At 35.2% G+C, this 12,583-nt stretch overlaps 1 protein-coding gene across 1 annotated transcript in view; it reads left to right on the top strand.

Moving 5' to 3' along the window:
- Positions 1-11,418, top strand: part of CFAP43 (cilia and flagella associated protein 43) — a 119,922-nt gene extending 108,504 nt beyond the window's left edge. The window contains exons 33-38 of the mRNA XM_043597450.1: positions 287-399; positions 1,388-1,547; positions 7,809-7,973; positions 9,968-10,048; positions 10,682-10,835; positions 11,025-11,418. Of these exons, the coding sequence (XP_043453385.1) occupies positions 287-399; positions 1,388-1,547; positions 7,809-7,973; positions 9,968-10,048; positions 10,682-10,835; positions 11,025-11,191 (840 nt within the window). The 3' untranslated portion in view covers positions 11,192-11,418. The remainder of the gene's footprint in view (positions 1-286; positions 400-1,387; positions 1,548-7,808; positions 7,974-9,967; positions 10,049-10,681; positions 10,836-11,024) is intronic.
- Positions 11,419-12,583: the final 1,165 nt, after the last annotated feature.

Below are 12,583 nucleotides of genomic sequence, written 5' to 3'. Positions count from 1 at the left end.
TTGAAAATAAGATATAAGGAAAGTTGTGGTTGCTTGAGTATTTGATTTTCAGTGAGAGGCAAAATTGGATACTTTTCAAATTATTCATGGATGTACCATGTTAAGTTTTAGGTATCTTACATAATGGTGGGAATTTAAATTTTTGTTAATCTCCTAGAAAAATGGGCTTATTAAGGTTTTGTAGCTAAGTTAAAACATGTATGTTTTCCAAAGTTCTTTAAAATTTGTTTGCTTTTATTCCTAGAGCTGCATATGTACTGAGATGTTTGTGGTTTGGTTCCTTCAGGTAAAGCAGAAAGCAGCTGGCTTAATGGAAATGGTCGCTTTCCTCCGGAGGAGAACTGAGGAGGATGAGAAGTTGCAACAGGAAATTGAAAAAGTGTTCCATGAACGCATTGTGTAATTTGAACCTTTCGTTCATGTTCATTTACACAAAACCTAAGCTAAGGCTAAGTTAGATTGTGTTATCATGGGGGAAGAAAGCCTACTCACTTGTTTACAACTGGCACAGACTGGTCTATCTTGCTGGGCTTTATAACTTCTTCTTAAAAAAGTGCATTTTGTTACAAAAGACCTTACTTCAGAATAGAACTTACCTACACGTTCCATTGCTCTTATTAGAAGTAGGCAAGTTTGGGGAAAATCTTATTATTTTTTAATCTGCTCCTTCCACATAAAAATGCAAAGAACTTGTTTCTGCTAATAAGCACTTTGGGGCTCAAGCCACACAAGCAAACTATGTTGAAAATTAGGCAGATATCCAAGAAATTTCCATGTAAACAACTAACCAGCTAATATATTTTTCTTTTGGAAAGTTTGTTCTATTTTGCTAAGTGATTAGGATACTGTTTTAAGTCCTTACTTCACTTTATCCGAATTTATAAACATTTTGATAAATTCTTCTTTGATGTTCCCAAATTCATCATTATACATCATTTTCAGATCCAGGCTATTAGGAGAAATGTGAATTAGTGAGAAATAGATCTAAGTAGCATACAGATTAAATATCGTTAATAAAATATCAGAAGTCAATACACAAAGTCAGAACTTTAATAGATTTGTTATTTGGGAGCATCTCAATTTTCTTCCAAAATAATATTAATCTTTTCTTAATCATAAAGTATAACTTTATGAATGTATTTCTGTCCATGCCATTCTTTGAGCAGCCCAAGTGTAATTCCATATCAATAAGAGGCATCATAGAGACCTCCAAGAAAGCTCATCATTGGGAAAAGATTTTCTGCATTAATCTCCAGCAGGTTTTTCTTTAGCTTAAGGTTGAAATTTAAGTTGAAAACTAAGTTTGAATTTTATATTCTCAGATAATAGATGAAATTTGAAATATAAGTGTATTTCAACTGCTTACTTTGAAGTCTTTTCAATGTAGATTACAGGAAGAGAAGGTGAGATTCCAGTTGAATTTGACAATCCAAATTCTCCTTAAACAAGGACAAGTAGAGCTGGAAAATTTCCAATTATTGCTGGAGTATCCTGATGCAATTCTCATCAACAAGAGCATAATTGAAGACTTGAATTGTGTGATTCGGGTAATTATCATTTTTTTAAGAAGAAAGCCAACATATTAGCCTGCTGTACCAAAAATTTTTTCATTATTCTCCCATTTCCATGATAAATCATTTTCATTCTGTTAAATCAGTGATTCCAAACTCTGGCTATACATTAGAATCATCTAAAGAACTTTACAAATGCATCCAGGCCCACCCCCTAAGCATGGGTATTTTTTAAAAGCTTCCCGGATGATTCTAAAGTATAAGAAGTTTAAAACTACAAGGTTAAACGCTCATTCTAATATGCTATCATTTTGTTAGGCTCAATTTACTCATGTAATGATAATTTTAGATAAGATTAGATCATTGATTTTAGACCTTGCTTATTTTCTAATATAAACATTTAATGTCATAAATTTCTCCCTAAGCAGTGTTTTAGCTGCATTCTGCAAATTCTGATATTTTGTGTTTTCATTTTCTTTCCATTTAAAATATTTTCTAATTTCCCATTAACTTCCATGTTTGACTCATGGGCTACTTAGAAATGCTATTTAATTTCCAAATATTTGGAGAATTTGTGCTATTTGGGAATTGTGTGCTAATGTTTCCATGCATTTTACTTTTCCAAATACCCTAAACCGACAATACACTGTTACTATTTTTGCTTTAGATAATTTTCTTTTAGAGTGATGAAAAACAAGAAAAAAGCATTTCATATTTCCTTTTATTTTCACTATTTCAAGAGATCTTTCTTTGTATGGATTAAAGTTTCTGCCTTATACCATATGCTTTCTGCTTAAAGAACTTTTAACTGAATTGAATTGCAAATCTGCCTGTAATGAATTCTCTAAGTTTTTCTTTGTCTGAAATTGTCTTCGATTCACCTTCATTGTTGAAAGACAGTTTGCTAGGTTCACTGGATTGGCAGGTTTTTTCTCTCTCTTTTTCCTCTCCTTTCCTCTTTAAAGGTGTTCATTTTCTTTTGGCTTACACAGTTTCTGACAAGGTGCCTACTATATATTTTTAGATCTTTGCTCCTCTTAATGTAATATGTCTGCCTTTGAGGTATTCTCTTTATCTTGATTTTCAGCAGTTTGAACATATGTCTAGGAGTGTGTGTATGTGTGTAAGATCCTTTTAACGCACTGTTGAACAATACAGTTTGCTAATATTTTGTTGAGGACTTCTGTATCTCTTTTCATCAAGGCTATGGCTCTGTGGGGTGCTTGGGTGGCTCAGCCAGTTAAGTGTCCAGCTCTTGCTTTCAGCTCAGGTCATGATCCCATGGTTTGTGGGATCAATCTGCACATCTGACAGTACAGAGCCAGCGTGGGATTCTCTCTCTCCCCCCTCTCTCTTCCCCTCCCCTACTTGTGTTCTCCTTCTCTCTCAAAATAAGTAAATAAACATAAAAAAATAAAAAGATTATGGGCCTGTAATTTTCTTTTCTTGTGGTGTCCTTGTCTGGCTTTGATATCAGGGTAATGCTGATCTTGTAAAATGAGTTTGGAAGTGTTCCCTCCTTTTCTATTTTTTTAAAGAGTTTAAGAAGGATTGGTATGAATTCTTCTTTGAATATTTGGTAGAATTCACCAGTGAAGCTTTCTGGTCCTGGGCTTTTTATTTCGTTGGGAGGTCTTTTATTCTGATTCAGTCTTTACTTACTATAGGTTTATTCAGATTTTCTGTTACTTCTTGAGTCAGTTTTTGTAGTTTGTGTGTTTCTAGAATTTTTTTCTATTTCATCTAGGTTTATCTAATTTGTTGGCATTCAATTGTTCATAGTATTCTCTTACTATATTCTATAAGGTTAGTAGTAATGTCTTTGATTTCATTTCTGATTTTAGCAAATAGAGTCTTTTATCTTTTTTCTTATTCTAACTAAAGGTTTGTCAATTTTGACCTCAAAGATTTTGGTTTCATTTATTCTTTCTTTTCTCCTATTTTATATTTCATTTCTTTCTGTTCTAATCTTCCAATTTCCTTCTTTCTTCTGGGGTTGAGTTGATTTTGGTGTTCTTTTTCTTAGATTATTGATTTGAGATGATTCTTTTTTTTTTCTTTGATAATTCTCCTTTTTTAACATAGGTGCTTACAGCTATAAATTTCCCTCTGAGCACTGCTTTTGATGCATCTCATACATTTTGGTATGTTGTGTTTTCACTTTAGTTTATTTCACAATATTTTCTTTTTTTAATTTTTTAAAATTATTTTTGTTTCTTTTAGAAAGAGAGAGAGAAAGCGAGTGTGTGAGTCGGGGAGAGGGGCAGAAGGAGAAGAGAGAGAATCTTAACCAGGCTCCATGCTCAGCACGCAGCCCAACACGGGGGGCTCAGTCCCATGACCCTGGGATCATGACCTGAGCTGAAATAAAGAGTCAGGCATTCAACCATCTGAGCCACCCAGGCACCCTATTTCACAGTATTTTCTAATGTATCTTGTGATTTCTTCTTTGACCTATTATTTAATAATGTGTTATTTAATATTCACAAATATGTGAATATTCCATATTTGTGAATCCATATTTGTGAATATTCCAGTTTTCTTTCTGTTATTGATTTCTAGTTTAATTCCCTTATAGTCAGAACAGATGTTTTGTATGATTTCAATCTTTTAAAATTTGTTAGGATTCATTTTATGGCCTAACATATGGTCTACATTTGAGAGTGTTCCATTTGCACTTGCAAAGAATGTGTATTCTGCTGTTATTGAGTAGTGTGTTCTGTATTTGTCTCTTAGGTCTAATTAGTTTATAGTGTTGTTCAAATCCTCTCTTTCCTTATTGATCATCTGTATACTTCTTCTATCCATTACTGAAAGTAGGATGGTGAAATCTTCTATTACTATCATGGAACTATTTCTCCTTCAATTCTATTGATTTTTGTTTCATATATCTTGGGGCTCTGTGTTTCGAGCATATGTGTTTATAATTGCTGTATCTTCTTGAAGGATTGGCCTGTTATCAGCAAGTAATGTGTTTGTCTGATGTTAGGATAGCCACCCCAGCTATCTTTTGATTACAGTTTGCACAGATGATACCTTTACATCATTTCACTTTCAAGATATTTGTGTCACTGAATCTGAAGTGAATCTCTTCTGGATAGAATATCATTGGATCATTTTTTTAAATTCATTGTGCCTATCTCTGAATTTTAATTATTGAGTTTAATCCATTTACATTTAAAAAACAATTGCTAGTGAGGCACCTAGGTGGCCCAATCAGTTGACCGTCTGACTTTGGCTCAGGTCATGACGTCATGGTTCATGGGTTTGAGCTCCCTGTTGAGCTCCAGCTCAGAGCCTGGAGCCTGCTTCAGATTCTGTGTCTCCCTCTCTTTCTCCCCAGCTTATAGGCATGTTCTCTCTCTCTCTCTTTCTCTCAAAAATAAATAAACATTAAAAAAATAAAAATAATTTCTGGTAAAATAAAAAGGACTTTACTATTTTGTTATTTGTTTTCTATCATATTTTCTGGTTCCTCAATCCCTCCATTATTGCCTTCTTTTGTATACAGTTGACTTTTTGCAGAATACTATTTGATCCTCTTGTCTTTTACTTTTCTGTATACATTTTAGTTTTTCTCTTAGTGGTTACCATAGGGATTATAATCAACATCTTAGTTTTATAACAAACCAAATTAACACCAACTTAGTTTCAATAAATATACAGAACTACAAAACTCTGCTCCTATACAGGCCTGTCCCTCCTCCTTTATGTTCTTATTGTCATAAATTATATCTTTATGCATTAAGTGTCTGTTATCAAAGATTTATAGTCTTGTGCATTTTTCTTTCTTTTCCCTGTGCATTTTTCTTTTAAATCATAGAGAAAAAAAAGAGTATACACAAACCAAAATACAATAATACTTTTATATCTACCTTTGTAGTTACATTTTTAATTTAGTTTTTTTTTGGTTTTTGTTTTTTATTCTTATGGCTTTGAGTTACTGTGTAGTGCCTTCTCATTTCAGGTTGAAGGACTCCCTTTAGCACTTCTGGTACAGCAGGTCTAGTAATGATAGACTCCCTCAGCTTTGTTTTCTCAGAGCATTCTTCATATTTTGTTGTTAGTGTAGGTGCAAAAATCATTATCAAAATTGCTGATGGATTCAATGCAAATGGTAAAGAGAAGAATCAAGAATAAATCCTAAAACATTGGCTTTTGAGCAACTGAGTAAATGATGGTGTGATTAACTAACATGAGAAAAAACAGGAAGCATATAGTTTTGCCTGGGACCTAAAACAAAGAGTTTTGGCCTTTGCTAAATTTGAGATGCACATAAAACATTCCAGTGGAAATATTACTGGACAGAATTAAGGGCTGAGATATAAATTTAGGAGTGTTCTATATATAGATCACGTACAGGTAACTATATATGGATTATTACCTATAGACATTTACAAATGGATAGTTTAAGGCATGAGAGTGCTTGAGACCACCTAGGAATGGGTAGATAGAAGAGAGAGTTTGGGCCAGTGCCCCAAGTCTAACTGATAGATCTAGCAGAGAAGGAATCATGTAATGAAACTGAGAAGGAGCTGCCAATAAAGAGGAAACCTGAGGGGCACCTGGGTGGCTCAATGTCCAGCTTCTGCTCAGGTCATGGTCTCGCAGTTCGTGAGTTTGAGCCCCGCGTTGGGCTCTGTGCTGACAGCTCAGAGCCTGGAGCCTCCTTCGGATTCTGTGTCTCCCTCTCTGTCTGCTTATCCCCCACTTGCACTTGGTATCTCTCTCTCTCTCTCTCAAAAATAACGATTAAAAAATTTTTTTAAATAAAGAGGAAACCTGAAAACCATGAAAAAATGTCTCCAAGGACAAGGGACTTGTGCACTATGTCAATTACTTGACAAGAGCAGTCTCAGTGGAAGTTTGGGGCAGGGGCTCAACTGGCCATGGTTGAAAAAATAATATGAAATGAGGTTGTAGAGACAGTGACTATAAAGAAATCTTAGAAAAAAATTGATCAAAGGAGAGTAGAGAGGAGATGTGGTAGCTCCACAGCAGTGTTTCTCAACCTTGGCACTACTGATATTTTGGGCCGGATGATTATTTGTTATGGAGAGATGTCCTGTGTATTGCACAAAGTTTAGTGGCATCCCGGCATCTACCCTCTGATTCCAGTAGCAACACCTCCCTCCAGTTGTGTCCGCCAAAATTTCTCCAAACATAATTTAATTTCCCCTGGTGGGGCAATATTTCCAACATTTGACAAACACTGCTCTGGAGAAATTCCTGAACTTAATATTTTGGAGCTGTTATGACAAGATCAAGGGTATGATCATGGGAGTTGGGTGGCTGAGTGAGATGGAGAAAAAATCATTGATAGTGAGAAATTCAAGGAATTGAGAGGCCAAGTAGTGATTAGAAGATGAAAATAATTTTTAAAAAGAGGAGCAGGTAGTATAGTATAATATAGTGCCATGAACTTTATAAAGCTAAGTTTTTGAAGAAGAGAGGAAAAATATAAAATGTTAACTGATGGAGCTTTTGTACAAATTAATTTAAGAGACATAATAGTTTCACTATTAGCAATCTGGAAGAACAACTTCATGAAAATATTCCTGAACTTCAATGTAGGCAATTTGAAGTGAAGGGCAAAATATCTAGGTATTTAAAAATATTTAGCTCATCCAATTGTATTTTATTTCATCTCATTTCATTTGCTTTTCCACTAGCTACCAACTGGATATTGTTGTCCCTAGCTGCATTAAACTACAATCTTTTTTAAAATTTTTTTAAATGTTTTTTATTTATTTTTGAGACAGAGACAGAGCATGAGCAGGGGAGGGGCAGAGCGAGAGGGAGACACAGAGTCCGAAGCAGGCTCCAGGCTCTGAGCTGTCAGCACAGAGCCCGACGCGGGGCTCAAACTCACAAACCAAGAGATCATGACCTAGCCAAAGTCAGACGGTTAACCGACTGAGCCATCCAGGTGCCCCTAAACTGCAATCTTTTATCTATAGTGTCGAGAAGCAGGGCAGAGAGTAGGGGTGCCAGTGCATACAGACTGGTAGATTGGTGATAACAGAAAGAGCTCCTGCCTAATTTTAACATATAAAGTAAACTGGCTATGCTATTCAAGTATATTTTATAATCCTTTCTGTGTAGTACCTATAAAGCTTTTTAGTGATCAGATTTTGCCCAAGAAGTAATTTTTAAATATCTGCTACATTTTTAAAAGAAGATAGAATTATCTCTGTGGTCCAAGTGTTTTCTAAGAATAGCATTCAGCTTCAGATATTCTGTATTCTGTCTGCGGAGTCCTATGAATATCAGAATGTACTTTTTTTTCCCCCCAAGGCTCAAGGACAAAAGAAAGTTGCTAGCATGATGGAAAGTAAAGATGTCCACAAAGGAATATTTCAGATTGAGTGGGAACATAAGAAAATGGAGATGGAAATGGAAGATCTAAATCAGAAGGCTTGGGATATTCAGATGCTATTTTTTTCCAGAGATCGTCAAAAGGTAAGCTCTCCTTGCCCCACTACATAATTTTACGTTCATTCATTAATGTATTCATTCATTCAAACAGTATTCAAAAGGAAGTCTCTGTAATACCAAACATATTCTAAGCCACTAGTTTTTCATGATGTGTATGAATTCTTTTTCTTCCAAGTATTTCCTAATTATCAAACCCAGTGTTCTTTTCCCCAGTCATCACCATCCCTCAGCTATCTGTAGCATTTGACAATCTTTATTGCCCATTCCTTTGGCTTTTTTCATCTCTATTTTCTGCTGTTTTTTTCTTCCAACATGTCAGGCTGCTCTGCTTCTTTTGCTGACTTCTCTTTTGCTTCTCTTAAATATAGCTATTTAAGATGATGCTTTTAGCTTGGTTTGCTTCCATGCTCTCTCCTTTGATGGTCTCAATTTTTCTAATTTCAGTGATCCCTTCTAAAAGTCCGATCCAAGTTCTCTGTTCCTGAACTCCCTGAGTTCTATTTCTGCCTTCCCACCTCCCAACAGCAACTCTTTAATTAATGTGTTTATTTCTGTTTTTTTCAACCACTTACTCAGGCTTGCAGTTGTAGTCATGTGTGATTCCCCTCTGCCCTGTCTTCCAAGTCTGGCCTAGTTTATCTCTTTATTCCTTCATTCTCTATCCCTACTGCCTTTGCACTTGCTCAGTTTTTCTTTTTCATGATTTACACTATTGTATAATAACCTCCTAACTGGTCTCTTGACCTTGGGGATTTCTCTTATTTAATCTCTACTGTATGCTGCTGTCAGATTAATACTGCTATTTACCTCCAATAACATTACTACTCTCCTCAAACATTTAAAAAAATTTTGGGGGGCGCCTGGGTGGCTCAGTCGGTTGGGTGGCCGACTTCGGCTCAGGTCATGATCTCGCAGTCCGTGAGTTGGAGCCCCGCGTCGGGCTCTGTGCTGACGGCTCAGAGCCTAGAGCCTGTTTCAGATTCTGTGTCTCCTTCTCTCTGACCCTCCCCCGTTCATGCTCTGTCTCTCTCTGTCTCAAAAATAAATAAATGTTAAAAAAAAATTAAAAAAAAATTTTTTTTAATGTTTATTCATTTCCTGAGCGAGAGAGACAGAGTGCAAGCAGGGGAGGGGCAGAGAGAGAGGGAGACACAGAATCCAAAGCAGGCTCCAGGGTCTGAGCTGTCAGCACAGAGCCCAATGCGGGGCTAGAACTCACGAACCATGAGATCATGACCTGAGCAGAAGTCAGTTGCTTAACCGACTGAGCCACCCAGGTGCCCCTCTGCTCAAACATTTTAAACTGCAACTTCTTACCTGGCAAATGAATTATGAAATCTTTGGGTCGATGTTCCATATCCTTCAACCCTACTTTTCAAATTCATTCCCACTGTTCCTTTTATACATTAGTATTCTTAAACCAGACTAGTTAATATTTTCTAGGATTTTACCTCTGTGCCTTTGCTCATTACTGATTTTTTAACCTCGAATATCTTTCCTCAGGTTTTTCACATCCCAAATGTATTTTTCAAGGTCTAGTTTAAATGCCACCTGCCCATAAAGCTTCTGGATTTCCCCAGTCCAGAAAAACCACATCCTTTCTCAAACCGCCTTTGAATTTGCAAGTCACTTTATCTATTTTCTGGCAACCTACTCATATCTACATGTTCTCTTTTTCTTGAAGGCTAAGGTCATGTTATCCATCTTTGTATCTCCCTTAGTATCTTTAACTGAAACAGTATTAATATATGACTCAAATGAGATACTTAATAAATATTTGGTGAGTTGAATAAATGAATGAGAAAATAAACTCTGGGTATCTGTAATTATTAGTATACAGGTAAATATATCAATAGCTAAATACAAGTAAATATTATAGCACAAAAGTCAAATAAATCTTGGATAATTTTTATGACAATAGTAACTTTCAAAAATAAGAACTTTTTATAAATTTATCTATTGAAAGAATAGAGAAAAATATACTTACATATATTGTGGGTTTTTTTTTCTTCTCCAAGTACCTAAATGAACCAAACTATGAGACTCTGATTGCCATTCAGATTGGAATAATGGAGCAAACCATTGCTGTTTTAGATAAGGTAGGTCTGAAAGATATTGATCATTATAATCCCAATAGTTGTGAATCATTTGAACACAGTAATAATGTTCGAAATCATGAATTCAAACATAACCTAAAAAAACCTAATATAATAAAATCAAAACAGATCCTTTACTGACATTCAGGATATAATTAGAGGCCCCTGAATAGTATCTTTATAACCATAACAAGTATGGTAGACTGAAGTACTTCTTTTAATATTAGAAATAACCCCTTGGGAGATATCTGAGTGTATATGAATTTCCAATTTCACAGAAGTGTTAATAGTCTCTCCTTGGCATAACTTTTTCCATAACTGCTTAACAAATGCTCAGTTTTGATTGTGTAGCATATATAAGATGGAAACAAAGTCATCTCAAGGCTATGTGGGATTTTTTAATCTCTCATTTTCAAGAATATACAAGATTTTTTTCTAGAATATGGTATTAAAGTACCCTTCTATCTTTAAACAAATAATTTAGTTAACTACTATGTGCAGGCATAATGTAGGCAGTAGGGATATGGTGATAAGATGATATCTTGATGATAATGAATTTAAATTTTAAAAATGTCTTTATAAAATACTCTTTTTCAAAATTATTTTCATGGGGTGTCATGGGGACAAAAATTTCAGACCCACAAAAAGAATGTGGAAAACTGCAAAAAACTACTAAAAAAGCTGGGAAGGTACAGCAATCAAAAAGATATAGCAAATTATACTCTGAGCTGCAATTTACGAGAAGAGCTGGTGGCTGTCTCAGAGAGAAAGGACATCTGTAATGCAATAGGTAAGAATTGTTTCTCTTTAATCAACTGTAGGTTTCTTTAAAAGTAATCACTATTCCTGAATTCTGGTCACTGGTTATCAAGCTGCCAGCATTTCTTCCACAGGGTTAACTGATTCTGAGTGCTGTTTCTGTATTTGAAAGTTGAAATGACAATCCAACTAATTCTATTCTTCATTTTTTGGGGGATAGGGTCTCAACTGACTTGTGAAAAGATTGCCAAAGAACAGTATGAAAACATGATGCATCAACAAAAGTTAACAAATATTTCAAAACAACAAGCTGAACAGATTTCAATACTGCAGGCTGAAGTTGAACGATTAAGGATGAAGACATTTCCTGCTCTTGTTCAAATGTAAAAATGCTGGTGGGAAACAAGACAGACAGTCAATCATTTAAAAAATAGTTTCATTTGATTAAAATGATTTCTTTTTCTCCCATATCAGGACATTTAAGTAGAGCTTCTTCTTAGTTTCATTTTTTAATAGCAAATTATTTAATTTTAGCCTCATTATTATAAAAATTTTTGTCTTCCATGAATGTATAAAATATCATGAATTGCTTTTGCTCAAGAATGAACTAAAAATATTCAAGATCTATTTTACTATTTAACTCATTTAGGCTTAATTTTGGTCATAAAGACAAAAAATTTTTAGCCACTACTGGCATTTGTAACTTTATGAAATTACCAGAAAACTTATGAGTTAATGGATGATTTTCATACTTTTTTGTATTAAGTTTTCTTCAGCAAGGATTTATGTAATCAGAAAAAAAAATTACCAGGGGGCACCTGGGTGGTTCAGTCAGTTTAGTGGCCAACTCTTGATTTTGGCTCAGGTCATGATCTCACGGTTGTGAGATAGAGTCCTGCATCGGGCTCCATGCGCAGCATGGAGCCTGCTTGGGATTCTCTCTTTCCCTCTCTCTGCTCCTCCCCTGTTCTGTCTCTCTTGCTCTGTCTCTCTCAAAATAAATAAGTAAACTTTTGAAAAAAGAAAACAACTATCAGAACATATAAGATCATTCCCTATTCTAGCCTGAAAACAAAGTGAACTGTTTACTTTTACCAAGCCTTAAGTCATTTGAAAAGTACAACATATTTTTTTTAATGTTTAGTTATTTTGATAGAGAGACAGGGGTTGGGGGAAGGGCAGAGAGAAAGGGAGAATCTCAAGCAGGCTCTGCGCTGTCAACATAGCCCAATGTGGGGCTTGATCTCACAAACCATGAGATCATGACCTGAACTGAAATCAAAGAGTTGGTTGCTCAACCGACTGAGCCACCCAGGCATCCTGCTACATATTTTCTTCTATATAAACATAACATAATCTTCTATATTGCATATTCATTGTAATAGATGATGATAATGAAATAAAGAGAAGATTAAATGGTCAGAAAGCTGCTTTGCCCTGGACTGTTGCATTCCAAGATGATACCATTGGGATCATTGGTGTAGGGAAAGCAAGAGAGCTATTATTATAAAACCTCCTATTTAGAAAAAAATCTTTAAGAGATTTAAAATCTTCTATTTAGAAACTTCCAGGATAGTACCATAATTGATCACCTATATACTGATCAATGGGAATGGTAAGAGAAATAATAGGTCCAATGGGTTTTTTTTGTTTTTGTTTTTGTTCAAGTTTATTTATTTATTTATTTTGAGAGAGACAGAGCACAAGTGGGGTAGGGGCAGAGAGAGAGGGAAAATTCCAAGCAGGCTCTGTGTGATGCAGAGCCTGATGCAGGGCCTG

This window comes from Prionailurus bengalensis, chromosome D2 (assembly GCF_016509475.1).
Source record: "Prionailurus bengalensis isolate Pbe53 chromosome D2, Fcat_Pben_1.1_paternal_pri, whole genome shotgun sequence".
Lineage (NCBI taxonomy): Eukaryota > Metazoa > Chordata > Mammalia > Carnivora > Felidae > Prionailurus > Prionailurus bengalensis.
Note: the sequence above shows the minus strand (reverse complement) of the source record. Positions and strands in the feature narration are given on the sequence as shown.